This window comes from Lemur catta, chromosome 3, assembly GCF_020740605.2.
Source record: "Lemur catta isolate mLemCat1 chromosome 3, mLemCat1.pri, whole genome shotgun sequence".
NCBI classification, from domain to species: domain Eukaryota; kingdom Metazoa; phylum Chordata; class Mammalia; order Primates; family Lemuridae; genus Lemur; species Lemur catta.
Window position 1 is genome coordinate 106,256,772 of NC_059130.1, and position 17,636 is coordinate 106,274,407.

The 17,636-nt window shown below is 51.5% G+C and overlaps 1 protein-coding gene across 1 annotated transcript in view; it reads right to left on the reverse strand.

Annotated features, from left to right (window-relative positions):
* The window catches only part of OPRD1 (opioid receptor delta 1), a 31,696-nt gene extending 15,332 nt beyond the window's left edge, over window positions 1-16,364 (reverse strand). The window contains exon 1 of the mRNA XM_045545740.1: window positions 15,894-16,364. Coding sequence (XP_045401696.1) covers window positions 15,894-16,120 — 227 coding nt within the window. The 5' untranslated portion in view covers window positions 16,121-16,364. The remainder of the gene's footprint in view (window positions 1-15,893) is intronic.
* Window positions 16,365-17,636: the final 1,272 nt, after the last annotated feature.

Below are 17,636 nucleotides of genomic sequence, written 5' to 3' on the forward strand. Positions count from 1 at the left end.
CGATGCAGCCACGAGCTAAGGAACACCTGGAGCCACCAGATGCTGGAAGAGAAGGAAAGATTCTGCCCAAGAGGCTTCAGAGGGAGTACAGCCCTGCTGACACCTTAATTTTGAACTTCTGGCCTCCAGGATTATGAGAGAATAGACTCGTCAAGCCCTCAAGTTTGTTGTAATTTGTGTGGTGGCCTTGGGGAGCTATTATGGTACAGTAAAGGTGCAGCCCAGGGAGAAGCAGGACTCTGGACTCTGACACTGGGCACACCAAGACTGCAGCCCCAGCTCTTCCTCCCACTACCTGCATGACCTTGGACGAGTTCTAACTTCTTTGAGCCTCACTTTACTCCTCTGTGAACTGGGTATAACGATCCTGTCTGCCTCATGAGGGAGTGGGGAATACTGAATGAGTTAATGTGTGTGATGTCCCTAGCACATCACCTGGCACTCAAATCATAGTGGCTTCTCGTTCAGGCAAAGAAAATGGACCCAGAGTGACACCTGCTAGGCAGCCCCTGAAGTCCCAGGCACCTAACTTCTTTGCTGGCTCTTGGTAACCTGCCACCACTGAGGTGGCACACAGAGCCCTGTGTTGGAACTGCAGCACTAGAAGAGGCCCTGAGCAGTAACAATGAGTTCAAATCTCCCCTCTCACTTTACAGATGGGGAAACTGAGGCCTGGAGAGGGAAAGACAGTTGTAACAGTTGTACGAGGTCACACAGAAAACTGGTTCTCCTGACTTCAGGGAGACCAAGTTCTTTCTGCTTCTTGAAGCTGCCCTCCTAAGAGCTAAATCTAAGATGAGGTTCAAGGTGGCTCAGACCAGAGAAAAAGGGGGTTCTTTCCAAGGCTTCAGAATTCCTGACAAGGCCACGGGCTCTTAGCAGGTGTCTATGTTCTAGGTCCCCGTGTCCAGTGATTAACCAGCGTAGGGAGGGTCCAAGGAAGGAAGTGTCTCCATCACAGCCATCATCCTCACCACCACCTCCACCGCAGCAGCTACCCTGGCTCAGGGCTTACCTGTGCCTCACGTGCTCTATTCAATTTCACTATGACATCTACACGGATATCTCATTTAATCACTCTAACGACCCTGTGAAATTGCTACTATTATTATCCTCACTTTTCAGAGGAGGAAAGTGAGCCTTCAAGGTATACTAAATTGAATAATGTGCCCCCAAATCCACAACCACCTGGAACCTCAGAATGTGGCCTTATTTGGAAATAGGGGCTTTGCAGATGTAACTAGTTGGGATAAGGTCATGCTAGATTAGGGTGGGCCCTAAACCCAATATGACTGGTATCCTTAAAAGAAGAGGAGAGGAGGCTGGGCATGGTGGTTCATGCCTGTAATCCCAGCACTTTGGGAGGCCAAGGAGTTGGAGACCAGCCTGAGCAAGATAGCGAGACCCCGTCTCTACAAAAAATAGAAAAATGAGCCAGGTATGGTGGTGCATGTCTGTAGTCCCAGCTACTCAGGAGGCTAAGATCTGGAGGATCACTTGAGCCCAGGCCTTCGAGGTTGCAGTGAGCTATGATGACACCACTGCAATTTAGCCCAAGCAACAGAGTGAGAACCTGTCTCAAAAAAAAAAAGAAGAAGAAGAAGAAGAAGACACAGAGACACACAGGGAACGTGGTCATGTGAAGACAGAGGGAAAAACTGGAGAGATGTAGCTGCGAGCCAAGGGATGCCAAGGATTGCCAGCAGCCCCCAGAAGCTGGGCAAAGGATTCTTTCCTAGAGCCTTCGGAAGGGGCATGCCCTGCCAACACCTTGACTTCAGACTTCTGGCCTCCTGAACTGTGACAGAATAAATTTCTGTTGTTTTAAGTTGCCCGGTTTATGGTAAGTTGTCATGGCAGCCCTAGGGAGCTAATACAGAGGGGTTAACCATCCTGCCTAAAACGGAGGCAATGTCTGTTAAAACTGCTCCAGTCCCAGCTCTCCGAACAGAAGGTCTTTTTCCATCAGGAACACAGAATGTTAGCACTAAAAGGAAAGGTGGCTGGTGAGAGTATTTAGGAACACTTACTAGGTGCCAATTTCCCTGCTAAGTAGCATGTGTGTTCATTATCCCAATGAATCTGCCCAACCACGACAGGAGGTAAGATTATTATCCCCATTTCACAGGTGAGGAATGTTGAGGCTCAGAGGGGTTAAAGTGACTCACCAAAAGCTAGAGGTTGGGCCTCAGCTTCCTTGGCCTCCCAGAACCCACATTCTTAACCACCACCTTATCTTCTCCCTGGATGTCAAGTTCAATCCTTTTGTGTCACAAATGAGGAAACCGAGGCACAGCTACAGCAACAATCACAAATGCTCTGCCCACTGCTGGGGAACAAACAGCTTAAATAAAGCGACTGACTGCCAGCCAGCCGGGTCCAGCTGGGGCTCCCTCTGTTTGCAGACAGAGTGGCTGCTCTCCCGAAAGGCAAAACAAGCCCAGATGGGCACAAGGGCCACAAGCTGCACCCTGCCCACCACTTAATGGGAATGGCATGTGGCCAGAAATTAATTAGCTGTCTCAGTTTTGGCAAAGCCTGAGGAAGGAAAGTGATTAATTATAATGAAGCCCAGAGAGCATGTCGCAGGAGATGATTAAGGGCTGGAACATGGAAATAAAGGGCCCTGAGCTGAACGTGAGTGGGGAGGCCACCGGGTCACACTCAGCAATAAACAGGACAAACCTGTTCAATTCGGTGCAGGACCACGGGGCCCAGGGAGGAGAAGCTCCTCTCCATCCCTCTGGCGCTGCCTCGGCCTTAGGCCGGCTGGACCGGGGATGGGGCAGCCAGACACAGTGGAGGCCCCAAGAAAGCAGAGTCTTCAAGTGTGGCTTGTTGGTCTATGGGTCTCTGGAAATAGGACGTGTCCCTCTTACAAACACCTAGTGACATGCACCTGAGTGTCGGAGTTCAGCTGGGGCTCCAACTGTGAACAAAGGATATTCCCTGCACCCCACTCCCACTCATGGAGTGGGCAGGAGAGACAGAGACACAGAGATGAGCAATGAGGGGTTTGAAATGTGTGTGGTGCCTGCTCTGATGGGGGACACACAGGACACTGTGGGAACACAGAGGAGGCTTATCTGTTCACTGGCAGGGAGAGGGCATCAGAGAACACTCCCTGTAGGAAAGACTTACTAAGCTGAAAAGTAAGGGGTTACTCTGGAGGGAACAGGGCCTGACGTTCCTGCACATCTTATTTCCCGCTTGTTCTGTGGTTGGGGGATTTTTATTATAGATCCCAACAACTCCCACAGAGGGAATCTCCTTAACAACGTGGCAACTAGATTTTTTTCTAAGAGGCAAGATGTCTACAGCTATACCACCCTGAACGCACCTGATCTTGTCTGATCTCAGAAGCTAAGCGGGGTTGGGCCTGGTTAGTACTTCGATGGGAGACAAGGTCTTGCTCTGTTGCCCAGGCTGGAGTGCAGTGGCATAATCGTAGCTCACTACAGCCTCAAACTTTTGGGCTCAAGGGATCCTCCTGCCTCAGCCTCCTGAGTAGCTGGGACTACAGGCGTGCGCCACTGTACTCAGCTTTCCAACTAGATATCTAAGAAATACTTAGTGGAGCCACTTTAGGGTCAGGGACGGAGCTAGGAAACAGGCTAGAGGGTGAATGGAACACAGTTCCTGCACTCCAGGAGCAACCAGCAAAAGGAAAGGCAAACACAGAAACAAGCAATGGCAGTATAATTACAAAACATTTTCATGACCACCTACTTTTTTGTGTGTCTTCCCTCTTTCTAGGTGACAGGCACTGGATGAAGGCACCTGATTTACATTATTACATTCACTCCTGACAACTGACTGCAGTAAGCATTGCCATAGCATTTGACAGATGAGGGACTGAGGATCAGAGAGACAGAGAAACTTGCCCAAGGTCACACAGCCTATTGGTTGCAGTCTCAGGACTCACATCCAGGTCTGTCTGGCCCTGTGATGGTTAGTTTTATTTGTCACCTTGACTAAACTATAGTATCCAGCTATTTAATCAGACATTAATCTAGGTGTTGCTCTGAAGGTACTTTGTAGACATGGTTGGCATCTATTAATTCAATCAATTGACTGAAAAAAAAGGAGATTATCCTTGATAATCTGGGTTGGCCTCATCCACTCAGCTGAAAGGCCTTAAGAAAAAAACTAAGGTTTCCCAGAGGAAGAAGAAACCACGTGTGGACAGCAGCAGCAGCTCTTGCCTGAGATCTCCAGCCTGCCGCCTGCCCTGCCAGTCTCACCCTTGCCTAGCCAGACCCCATAACTGTACGAGCCAGTTCCTCAGAATACATCCCACTGATGCTTTTTGTCCCATAGGACCATGAATGGTATGGACCCCAAGCCCACACTCCAGGCTAAGGCTGGCACCAGGGAGTCACACAGTCTCCTCAGCTGGAAAGGGCGATGACAATGACCACCACGTGGGGCTGTCAGAGGGGTCCAAAGTGCTGAGAGGCAGTGTGATAAAACGGAGAGAGGGACGGCTCTGTGGTCAGACTCTCTAGCCAGGTGTCCTTGGGCAAAAGTCTGTCATCTCTGGGCCTCAGCTTCCCCACCTATAAAATAGGCACATCACATTGTTCCTACCTCACAAAAGTGCTAGAAAGATCAAATGAGATTCTTGCATATAGCTCTTCTACAGAGTCTTCTCATCTTGTCAAACACATGCTCAGTTTTGCCATAGTTGTAATTTCTGGGTTCCTAACGATTTCAAGTCCTCACCGTCTGCTGAGTTAATGTTTCAATCCCACAATTCCATGTAAACATAACGTCCACAGATTGACCATTCTCAGTGACGGCCACGTGGATGTGATGCAGTTTGCCTACCCCGTTCCTGCTGCCAAGAGAACAGTCTGTGAACACAACGTGCTGGAAAGGCCTGTGCAGAGCTCTTCACACACGTTCCCTCATTCGAGTCCCACCCGCCCTGGGAAGTGGGTCTCAGGACATTCCCACTTTGTTCATAGAAGGAAATAGGCCCAAACTGAGAGGTGCTCACCCAGGAGTGTAGAATGAACAGAACAGAGATCCAAAGTCGCGTGTTCCACAAAGCCCAGGGAGACTCCAGGCCTTTGGCCATGCTGTGTGTCATTTTTTATGACATCTCTCTCTGCCTGGCACACAACAGAACTCCACTTTTGTTTATTAACAGTTTATTTTGTTTTATTTGTTTATTTTTTTTTGAGACAGAGTCTCACTCTGCCACCCAGGCAGTGGCATCATCATAGCTCAGCACAACTTCAAACTCCTGGTCTCAAGCAATCCTCCTGCCTCAGCCTCCCGAGTAGCTGGGACTACAGGCACATGCTGCCACCCCCAGCTAATTTTTCTATTTTTTATAGAGAAGGAGTTTCACGTGTGCTGGGGCTGGTCTTAGACTCCTGGCCTCAAGACAGCCTCCCATCTCAGCCTCCCTAAGTGCTGGTGCTGGGATTACAGGTGTGAGCCACCATACCCGGTCAACAATTTATTATTTATTATTTAGACATTACAAATAAGTCTACTCCACTTCATAACTTCTCCCAACCCCTGACCATATGAAAGGGTCACGTTCCCACAGAGGGAATCAGAGGGTAGCATGAGTTTGACGGTCTTCACGGATGTTGCTTCATGGACACTTGGCACACCTGGGCTCTGGGCGTCAAGGGGGCTTCAGTTCAAAGGCCAATTCTGCCATTTCCCAGCTGTGGCCCTGAGCAAGGGAATGACCATCTCTGAGCCTTGGTTTCCTCATCTGTCAAATGGAAACGTGGTACCAACTTCATAAAGTAGGGGGATTAAATGAGATAATACACGTGCGGCACTTCACACAGAGCTTGGCGCAAAGCTGGCCACCTTGTCAGCAGTCAAGAAAGACCAGCAGTTCTATTTTTGGTGGTAACTCCCACCAAGTCAATATGCCCTGCATTGCCATTGAGCCCTCTCTTACCTGGGATGACAAGGCCCAGGCAGGTGGAGGGAGTGCCTTGTGGCTACCTGCCCCTCCCAGCAGGACAGCCCTGTTCCCTCCCCGGAGGGAGGAATGGAAAACCACAAGACGTGGGGTATCTCCTAGCACTCTGGGAGGATGAGGTTTTGTAATCAGGGGAAACAGATGATCTCCATCTGTCCTGCAGGGGCATCTGGCAGGATCTGGAGAAGCAGCTTCTCTTCCTTGGCTTAATCCCCGTCCCTGGTTCCCAAGTGCTGGGCAACAAGCCAACATGCATCATTGTCGCCAACAGCTTCCTGCTGTGGGCCAGGCCCTGCGCTAATAAGGCCAGACAGGCATCATTTCCCCTAACCTTTGCCCTTGCTGTCCCCTGTGCCTACAACACTCTTCTTCCCAGCAACAGACCTCTGCTCATCTGTCTCCACCTCCTTGTCCTCTTCATATACAGGCACACCTCATTTTATTGAGCTTCACAGATGATGTATTTTTTACAAATTGAAGGTTCATGGTAACCCTGCATGAGCAAGTCTACTGGCACCATTTTTCCAATAGCATGTGCCCACTTCATGTCTCTGTGTCACATTTTGGTGGGAGGATCGCTTGAGGTCAGGAGTTCAAGACTAGCCTGAGCAAGAGTGAGACTGAGCCTCTACTAAAAATGGAAAAAATTAGCCAGGCAACTAAAAATAGAAACAAAAAAATTAGACAGGTGTGGTGGTAAGCGCCTGTAGTCCCAGCTACTCGGGAGGCTGAGGCAGGAGGATCACTTGAGCCCAGGAGTTTGAGGTTGCTGTGAGCGAGGCTGACACCATGGCACTCTAGCTAGGGCAAGAGAGTGAGACTCTGTCTCAAAAAAAAAACACTTCAGTGGAGGAAGTCACTGCAGATGTGGTAAAAAGAGCAAGAAAACTAGACTTAGAACGGAGCCTATAGACATGACTGAATTGCTACAATCTCATGACAGAACTTTAACAGATAATGAACTGCTTCTATGGATGAGCAAGAAAGTGGTTTCTTGAAGCCAGGCACAGCAGTGGCATGTGCCTACAGTCCAGCTACCTGGGTGGGTGAGATAGGAAGGATCACTTGAGCCCAGGAGTTTGAGGCTGTAATGCATGGTGATTGTGTCTGTGAATAGTCACTGCACTCTAGCCTGGGCAACATAGTGAGGCCCCATCCCTAAAAAAAAAAAAAAAAAAAATGGCTTCTTGAGATGGAATCTACTTCTGGTGAAGATGCTGTGAACTTTCTTGAAATGACAAGAAAGGATTTACAATATTTCATGAATTTAGTTGATAAAGCAGTAGCAGGATTTGAGAAGATTGACTCCAATTTTTTCTGAGACCTCACACTGTTGCCTGGGCTGGAGTGGAGTGCAATGGCATCATCATAGCTCACAGCAACCTCAAACTCCTGGGCTCAATCGATCCTCCTGCCTCCCCCCACAGCCAGTAGCTGGGACTACAGGTGTGCGCCACCACGCCCTGCTAATTTTTCTATTTTTTTGTAAAGACGGGATCACACTCTTGCTCAGGCTGGTCTCAAACTCCTGAGCTCAAGCGATCCTCCCGCCTTGGCCTCCCAGAGTGCTAGGATTACAGGCATGAGCCACTGCACCCAACTGCAATAAAATGTTTTCAAATTAAGGTACACACACTGATTTTTTTAAACATTCCACACTTAATAGACTATAGTATATTATAAACATAACTTTTATATGCACTGGGAAACCAAAAACCTAGTGTGACTTACTTTGAGATCTTTGCTTTATTACATGTGGAAATGAACCTGCACTGTCTCTGAGGTGTGACTATGCAACTGCAGCCCTGCCACCCTCTGCCCACCCCGTGCCCATTTTAGTTTCCTTCATTGCCAACAGCCCTGGCCTTAAACCTATTTGTTTATTGTCTATCTTTCCCCACTAGAATGGCAGCTCCATGACGATGGCAGGGACTGGTGTCTTCAATACTGTTGCCTCCTAGAACCTAGAACTGTGCCTGGAACTTGGGGAGCTGCTAAATGTATGTTTGCTCCAACCCTGTGATGTAGGAACTTTTCTATAGTTCCCAGTTCACAGAAGAAAACAGACTCAGCTTGTGGAGCCCAAGGGTAGGCAGCCAGCAAGAAAGAAGCAGACCTGAATCTGAACCCGTTTGTCTGCCTCGGAAGGATGGGGCTGCCTCTCCAGCTGCTGGCTGTGCCCCAGAGAACTGGGGTTCTTTGGGCCTGTAAGGTGTTGTCAGTGGCCCCCGGCCGGGCTGCCCTGTGTAAGAACCCACTTCTGTGCTCCCCAGTGCTACTATTTCCAGCCACCCCTTGGCTCTCCCTTAGCTCAGATAATTCCAAGTATGCAAAGAGATGCAGGGAGAGGAGGCCAGGGGTAGGAAAGGCAAGTTCCAGTCCTGCCTTGGCCACAAACTCAAAAGACACAGAACCTCTCCAGGCCTTGGTCTCTTCATGTGTGAATCAGAGGGGCTGAACTTGGTACACAATGTGGCAAGGACAGGGCAATGGTTAAGTGTGGGCTGTGGGCTTAGAACAACACTCTTCTGATTTCAATCTGACACTGGGACTTTGGGCACGTTATGTCATTTCTCTGAGCTTCAAGTTTCCTCAACTGTAAAATGGAAGCAACAGCAATCACCTCGTATGAGTTCTGTGAAGATTAAATGGTTTTATTTATATACACATCACTATATATATATCACTATATCACTATATATATATGAGATATATATATAAGTGATATCTCATATATGTATCACTAAGCAGAGTGCCTGGCGCAAAGTAAGTGCTCACTAAAAAAAATCATCACCCATGATCCATGTTCAGTGCCTTGGTGACAAGGTTATTTCTGCAGCGGAGGAAAGTTCTGCCTCTCCCTGTGCCATGTTTTTTGAATGGGGTTTTTGTGACCTCACAGGACTTGGAAGTTTTTCTTTCCACTCATCAAGAAAGACTAGGAAAGCGAGAGAAGACAGATTCTTTCTGCATCCACCCTTCTTTCCGGCCAGAGACAAAGCCGCTGATTTCTGCAGCTGCGCTGGGAGCTAATACAACACAGCCCAGACACTCCATTCCACCACATACCCTCCAGCTGGTAATGGGGCTGCTCCAGCCTGTGGGACGGTAAATGGCTAATTTAAGCTAAGCTTTCTGTTCTACCCCACCATTATCTTTCTTCCTGTGCGTGTTATGATGTTCGGGGAGCCAATTTGATTGTGAGGTCCCAAGACTCTGGGGTTAATGAAATCACGCCTTGCCCTTGCACAGCCCCTGCCTCTCAGGGTCCAGGCATCTGCCAGGGGAGGGAAAAGGGGAAGCTGAGATCACAGCACCTAAGAATCATTCTTCTTTGACTCTGAGCCATGGTGAAAGGTGCCGAAATTATGCTTGTCTTATCTTTTCTCCGCCTGAATCTCCAGGGCCAAACCTCCACTCAGTGGTTTTCCAGTGTCTGCTTGCATACCTTCAGTGATGGGAAGCTCCCTACATTACTCAGCAGCCTGTACCTTCTTGGAGAATTTTGACTGTAGGAAAATTCCTTTCAGAACTGAAATGTGCACAAACACACATGTTCAAGAATGTTCACAGCAGCAGTATTTAGATTGGCATACTACTGGAAATAATATAAGTTCTCTGAAACAGAACACATTCACACAATGCAGCCGTTAAAAATCATGCTTTCAAAGAATGTTTGATGGCATGAGAACATGCTCATGAAATAACATAAAGTGAAAAGGCATTTTACAAAATATTATTTATAATGTGATCATGATTTCAGTATGTGATTCTGATCTCAGTAAAATTGAGAGAGAGAGAGAAAAGAGATGTGAAGTAAATATAACAAAATGACACATCTTTTCTTTTTTTGGTAGGATTATGGGAAACATCTGTTTCTGCTTAAACTTCTCCACATTTCCTGAAATAGCCACCGTGTTACCTTTAGTGTGTGAGTGAGTGTGTATGTGTGTGTATGGAGAGACAGACAGACAGACAGGGTCTCACTCTGTCACCCTGGCTAGAGTTCCATGGCATCAGCCTAGCTCACAGCAACGCCCAAATTCTGGGCTCAAGTAATCCTCCTGCTTCAGCCTCCTGAGTAGCTGGGACTACAGGCATGTGTCACCACGCCAGGCTAATTTTCTAATTTTTCTAAGACAGGGTCTTGCTACGTTGCTCAGGCAGGTCTCAAACTCCTAGCCTCCCAAAGTGCTAGGTTTACAGGCATGAGCCACAGTGACTGTCCTCTTTATTGAAAAAGAGTTTCTAATATTGAGTTGATAAAATTTCCCTATAGCATCTACCCAATAATACTAATTCCTGTGGGGCTCGATAAATGTCAACTGAATGAATGAGAATCAAGTCTCACTTCTCTTCAAAAGAGTCATAATTACAGAAGACATTTATTTGAACACTTGCCAAATACCTGATTCTGTGCTGAAGTCCTTTACCTCATCAATTTCTCATAACCACCTTATGAAAGCTCTATCGTTACTCCCATTTCACAGATGAAAAAACTGAGGCCCAGAGAGGTTGTGCATGTATTGCTCAAGCTCACTCTCTTAGTAAATGGCACAGCTGAGACATGATTCCATGTCAGTGTGGCTCTGAGGCTCAGGCTCTCAACCACTGCTGCCCCATGCAGAGGCCTCAGAGATTTGCAGACGGCAATCTGCCCTCTTTCCTGGTCCCGTCCTCACTTCTCTACCTAGACATCCCCAGCTCCCACCTCCATTCCTCCTGTGTCTCATGGACAGCCGTGGCAGATGGACATGGAGTGATATCTGGAGTCAGAAAGATCTGAATTTGAATTTCAACTCTACCCTGAGCCCTCATGTCCTTAACTATAACATAAAGCCCCCATTACAGGGCTGTGGCACAGGCTGGAGAAGCCTCTGGCATGGGGCAGAGGCTCTGGAAGAGGCTCCTCAGGGTCCTCTGTGACTCCTCTGGACTTACCCCAGGGTGTCTATGAGTCACACACACTCTCCAGGGGATGAACCCAAGACCCAGGAAGCAGCAGCCTCCAGGACGAGGCCAGTGGCTGTTGCCTGTCCTCACTGCTCTGCCTCACTGAAGTCACCTGGCCCAGCCTCCTGCCTTCTTGTTAGGTCCGACAGCACTCCATTTCAGAAAGGGGACGGCTGAGGCCAGGGTTTCCATGACCCGTCCGAGGTCACACAGCTCTCTTTCCATCGCCCCGAGCCAGCCTCTCTGGCGCCCCCACATTGAGCCGCTCCCTATCCAATCCACCCACATCCACACCAGATTCATCCTCTTGAACACCATTCTGCACAAACTGCTCCAAAATGCCCCTCCCCACGGCCTGTGACCCAAGGCCCCCTCATTTCCCAGCACGGCCAGCCTTACCGTGAGACCTGAGGACCTGCCTGGCCTCAGCTCCCACATCCAGACTCGAACCTCAGCACAGCCTCTGGCCCCAACACAGTCACGCTGGGCCTGTCTTCAGGCCTCTCCTCGACCCTCCCTCTCCCCCTCCCTACCAGAAAGACCACCTCCAATTACCTGGGGCTGGACTAAGGAGTTGCTCTAACATTTGCACCTTGTGCAGAATTTTGGAAGGCAGGGACCAAGTCGGCAGATCCATCACTAGTTCCCGGGCCCGGATGAAGCTCAGAGGCACACACAGCAGGTGCTGCTTCAACCATGGTGAGGAGGACACCTGCTTGCCAGGTCTGTCCTGCTTTCGTCCCTGCAGCCTCTCCATCCTCACAGCCACCCCGGCCCCTGGTACTCTCATCTCAGCCACAGTGAACCTCCCTCCCTCTGCAGCTCCTGATCATCCATCCTGTGCTGAACCTTATGCTGTTCCCTCTCTGCCTGGAATGCTCCGCCCCCACCTCTCCACGGAGGCAACTGCTGCTCCCCCTGCAAGGCCCAGCACCGGCATCACCTCCGCTGGCTGCTTCAGGTGCCTCCCCGGGGCTCCCAGCTTCGGGAACTGCACTTGTCCCTGGTATTGTAACTAACCAGAGGCCTCCGCAGGGCATGGCTGTGTTAGGAGCCAGACATTGTACGGAGGCTTAACCTGGCAGTCTGGGCAGTGGAAGCTGAGGCTGGACAGGCCTGGCAGGGGTCAGCGTCCGCAAATGCTTGTTGCATGAGTGACTGTGCAGCCGATGTAGAATGTGCAGAAGGGCCCAAGGTAGAGAACGTAGACGATCAGGCTTCCACAGCCACCCACTCTGACACCTGCGGCAGCTGCAGGAGTGCAGGGTAATCAGCACACGGCACTCCAGGTGCGGTGCTACGGCCTTTGCATGCATGACCTCGTTTAATCCTCCCAGTAACCAATCATGATCACCCCTACTTCTCAAATGAGGAAATGAGGCTCAGGGAAGCTATTTTCCAAAAGCCACACCTCCAGGACGCAGTTGGGCAGGGATTGAGACTGGGCACTACCTGACCCCTGGCCATGAACTTTACCACTGAACTGGCATCTCTCCTGGCCTGGAAGCCCTGGATCCAGACCCCAACCTGGGGAAGAGAAGGGAAGGAGACAAGCAGGCAGGGGGCACATGCTGGGCTTCCAAACACAAGACAGGACTCAGTGCTACCAATTTCCCAGCAGGCCCCGGAACCTCAGCAGTAGACAGAGGAGACAACTGTGACCCTTCATTCATCTGCTGTGACCCTGCCCCAGCCAACGCTACCTGCCCAACCTTCCCTCCTTGCTGTGTGCCGTGGTCACCTCAGATGGGAGAGGAAACTCGGTGCTTTGCCAACATCATCTTATCCAACCTTGAGGACAAAGGTGCCCATGTGGCAGGACACTGAGGCACAGAGAAGTGACCCAACTTGCTAACACTCTTAGTAGGTGGCAGAGCCAGCATTTTTTTTTTTTTTTTGAGACAGAGTCTTGCTCTGTTGCCCTGGTAGCGTGCAGTGGCACCATCATAGCTCACAGCAACCTCAAACTCCTGGGCTCAAGGGATCCTCCTGCCTCAGCCTCCCGAGTAGCTGAGACTACAGGCACCTGGCTAATTTTTTCTATTTTTAGTTGCCCGGCTAATTTTTTTTTCCTATTTTTTTAGTAGAGATGGGGTCTTGCTGTTGCTCAGGCTGGTCTCGAACTCCTGAGCTCACGCCATCCTCCCCGCCTCGGCCTCCCAGAGTGCCAGCGCGCCTGGCCCAGAGCCAGCAAGGAGGAAATCCGGAAGAGACACGGGCTGAGGCGAGATCAAGGGGAGAGAAGCACACAGGCTGAGAGTCACACGGGAGCAGGCTGGGGCTGGAAAGAGGCAGCGGGCACCGGGGCACAGAGACAAGCAGGGTGCAGACCTACTGAAACCTGGATCAGGGAGCAGGGGGACAGGGAGACAGGGAAGGCTGCGGGACAGACAGGAGGCCAGGTAGAAAAGTACTGACTCTATCCTCCTGCCCACATTCTGGGGCGGGCAAACCAGGGAGTCCTGGGCCATGTGGAGGGAAGGAGGGGTCACCTGCCAGAGGTAAGGGGCCTGCTAAGCCCTTCACATGCCACCTACCCAGTGGGCTGCCAATGGGCACTCCCTGAGATACCAGCTGGGCTGAGGGCTCTGACTCTGCCCAGAGGAGGGGTTGTCGGCATCCCCTCTAAGGACCCAGGGTGTCCCATGGCCACCATCGAGTCACCACACTGGCCAATCTCACACCGCAGGAGTAGGGAGTGATGCTCTGCCTTGAGGACCAGATGTCCCAAGAAGTCCTGCTCACATTTTGTTCCTGGGAGGCACAGGCAGTGTGCTAAGAGCACAATTCCCGGGGGCCTCTCTCCTGCATCCAGAAGGATGCTTTTAGCACGCATTTGACAATGTGATATCAGGAAGGCTGGCTGAGAATGCCCCTAACAGGCTGAGCCCAGAGCCTCCCCAGAGTGGACCTGCAGAAGCAGGGGGCCCCCTTGCTCAGTGGTAGTGGGGAAGCTGTGTTCGTCAGCCCACCAGCTAGAGGCCCTGGGGGAAAGGCAGAAATGGGACTGGACACACCGACGCTAGGCTTTCCCAGACTTGAGCACCTGCAGTTCCCTAGAGAGACTATGTGACAGGAACCTGGAAATCTCAGATTGCAGCTGTTCTCAGGCCCACCTCAGGACAAGCACCTCCCTCATGCTCCCTTCTTTAATCAGCACTGGATTCTGCAGGATCTGGAAAATCCTTCTTTCTCATTATATAGACACCTTCCACTTATTGGGCCCAGGCACCAGGCCAGCTGCATTATACATGCTCTCTCACTGACACCTCACAACAGGCCTATTGAAGAAGCTTCTATTATCACCTCAGTCCATAGATGAAGAAACTGAGGTTCAAAGAGGCTAAGTGATGTGATGTACCCCAGTCGCAGAGCTGATTTGCGGCAGAGCAGGGATTAATACTCAGGTTGGCCCCATTCAGTGAGGGAATCGCTGATAAAAACACAAAGCAGAGATCAGTCCTCCCTATGCTCGGGGGAATTTTCCCACTGTCGCTGGCGATGAGTCATTGAAAGCACAGGAAATTCTTGTACCCTCCACTCTTTCTGGGGCAGCAAAAATCCCCCAGAGATCATCAATGCCAAAGCCTCGTGACACCCACACACCTCATCCAATGCTCCAACACACCACATTCCGCCCTGCAGAGACCCTACACTCTGGGATTCATACTTTCCAATCGAGGAGATTGGGTCTCTCTTCTTCCGACAGGGAAACCAAGGCAGATGGGAGGTGAGGTGAGGGGAACGGTGTCTGGGCATCAGTGACTGGGCTGAGACCACAGTTCACATCTCCAACCTCTGAGTCCAGGATCTGCCCTCTTCCCTGCCTGGTGGCAACACAGCCCAGAGAGGCTGAGGGCCATGGCCTCAGTCAACCAGCACGCAGGACCCATTTCCAACTGACAGTAAGTACCAGGGCATCTTCGTGGTTTAAGGATGTGAGTTTCCTTTCAACCCTTATTGCCCGTGTCTGAGCTGGCGGAGCTGTGTCAGGAGCGCTACTCCTGGGGCAAGCTGGTGATGTCTTAGACTCTCTGAGAATTTCCCCACACTGTCAATAAATATCAAGAAGACAACCTTAACTTCCCAGGGTGAAAGCACAAACTCCACTCCCGCCCCAGCAAACCACTGCTGCCTTTGGCAGAAACAAAGACTGTTCAAGGTGGGAATGAGAAAATGGGAGAAAGCACTTGTGAGGAGGATATGAGACCTCTCTGAATACCCAGAGTTCCGGACCAGATGGCCACTAGGGAAGGCCGCAGAGAGTGGGACGGCGGCCCACAGCCATTGCCCACTGCAGCCAGGAACCGTGGGCTCCCCACTGGCAAACACACACACAGCTGTACGAGCACAGATGCCCAAAGCCACTCTGGATGCTCCTCCTCCCCTGCAGTTTCAGAGGTTTGACAAGAAACAACTCAGTCACATTGCACATTCATACAGAGACAATCACAAACTGACAGTTTAGGACAACAGGGACCCCAACAGATGATCACCGAATGTGACTTGGTAAGTGTCCCCACAGCGCGGCGCAGACACACTGCGCTCTCCTGTCCACCGTACCTGCACGGTGCCCACACACAGCTGTCTCCCCAAAGGCCCGTGGCACAGCAGAGCATCTCCGCCCACCTCATGGGTATGTTTCAGACGTCCAAACATACTGTCACAATCACCCACTCACAAACTGTGACAGACACACAAACTGCTGCCAAACTGTCCCACAGAGAAGCAAGGTGATGCCAACAGACAATCAAGCGTTATTTGGCTAAGCAAGCAAGCAAGTGCACACACACGCACACGCACGAAGACACACGTTCCTGCGTCCCCCTCTCAATGGACGTGGCCTTCCCGCTGGGGCCCGGGCGCCCCCTGCAGGAAGTGCGGAGACCCGGGGAGTCTGGGGTCCGGGCTCAGGGTCCCAAGTCCGTGGTCCCCACCCTCACCCCGGGCCCGGCCCCGCAGCGCCGGCCCGCAGCGCACTCACCGGACGATTCCGAACATGACAAGCACGTTGCCCAGCAGCCCCACGGCGCACACGGCCGCGTAGAGCGCGGTGATGGCGATGGCCAGGGCGAGGGACGAGGCGCTCCGTGCGCCCGGCGGCCCCGACGCATTGGCGCCCGCGCTGGGGAGGGCGCTGGGGTAGGCGTCCGAGGCGTTGGCGAGGAGCGGGGGCTGCAGCTCGGCGCCGGCCGAGGGGGCCGGCTCCATGGCTGCCGGCTAGCGGGCGCCGCGTCCCTCTCCACCGTGCGCCCAGGGCGCGGGGACCTGGAGCCAGGGGCGCGCGAAGGGCCGAGGCCGCAGCCCCGACGCCGCCGGCTGCAGCCGCCCGGCCGCCCCGCTTCCTCTGCGCCTCCTCCGCCGGCCTCGCCTCCCGCACCCGCCCAGCCCCCGGAGTCCGCCCTCTCTCCTCGCCCGGAGCGCTGTGAGCCCCGAGCCGCCGCGGGCTCCTCGGACGCGCCCGCCACGCGCACCACGTGGCTCGGAGGCGGCCGCCAGTCTGCGCCCGCGACCGGGGGCGGGCGCTGCACCACCCGCTCGGAGCTGGGCCAGGGAAGCCTGCCGCCCTCTCCCTTGGGATGCTCTGCGGGCTCGAGTGCGCCCCCGCCCCAGCCAGGACTCCCCTCCCACCTCCTTGCCACTGTGGAGTAAGAAGGACCTGAATGTGAACCCCACCTTCCGACCCTGCAGTAAGGAACAGCAGAGTGACCTTGACCAAGTCGCTTAACCTCTCTCAAGTTCATTCTCGCTGTTTGTAAGATGAGGAAAATTGTGCCACCCCCCTCAGAGGGTTGTTGGGGAGATTAAATAAGATGATGCGAGTAAAGAACTTAGCTCAGTGTGCAGCACAGTCAGTGCGTGCTCCGTAACTAACCAGTATTACCCCTGCTTTTCTTGTACCGTATTTATTCGTTCAACTACTGTATCGAGGGTGCCTAATACAAGAGCTGTTGGGGACCAGCCCGGCCCGCACACAAAACCAGGCACAACCCCTGCTTCCTGAGGCTTACAGCACAGTAGGGGAGAGACATCAATCCTAAAATCACATAAATGAGAATATAGTTATAAATTGAGGAATGTGGCAGGCTTTACAAAACCCAGAGGTCAGGACAGGTTCCTTAAGGAAATGACACTTAAAGGTGTGAAGTTTGGGGAGGAATTAACTTAGGGAAGAAACAAGGAAAAAACATTCCAGACCAAGAAACCAGACAGAAGGACTCAAAAGGAAGCCAGGAAGAGGAGAAGGCAGGAATGGGTTGAAGTGGTGAGCAGGGTCTTGAAGACCTCCTGAAGGGTCACTCTGTCTGCCTTGGGGGCAGATGTAAGGGGGCACTTGGCTAACTCATCCTTCCCACACCCCCGACCTGACTAGCCCAGATCCAGAGCCATCTTGTCCTTGGGGTGCCCAGGATTTCCAGAACATTCTCTGTACCAAGCATTACTCTGTTCAAGGGACTGTGAAATGTACTTTATCTATGCATCAACACTTTAGAGTAGACTCTGTTATTATTGTCTCCATTTTATAGATGAGAAGACTGAGGCTAGGCATTAAATTATCCCATTTGGTTAATTATTTCTGTCCAAGCTTTCTCTTTGGAGAAACCAGGCCTGTTTGACTCCTGCACACAGGAGAGGGCTGGGGTCACAGTGGGTGCTCAAGAAATGCTATTTGGGTTTTTTTGTTGGTTTGTTTGTTTTTATTTGGGGGGGTTGTTTGTTTGGTTTG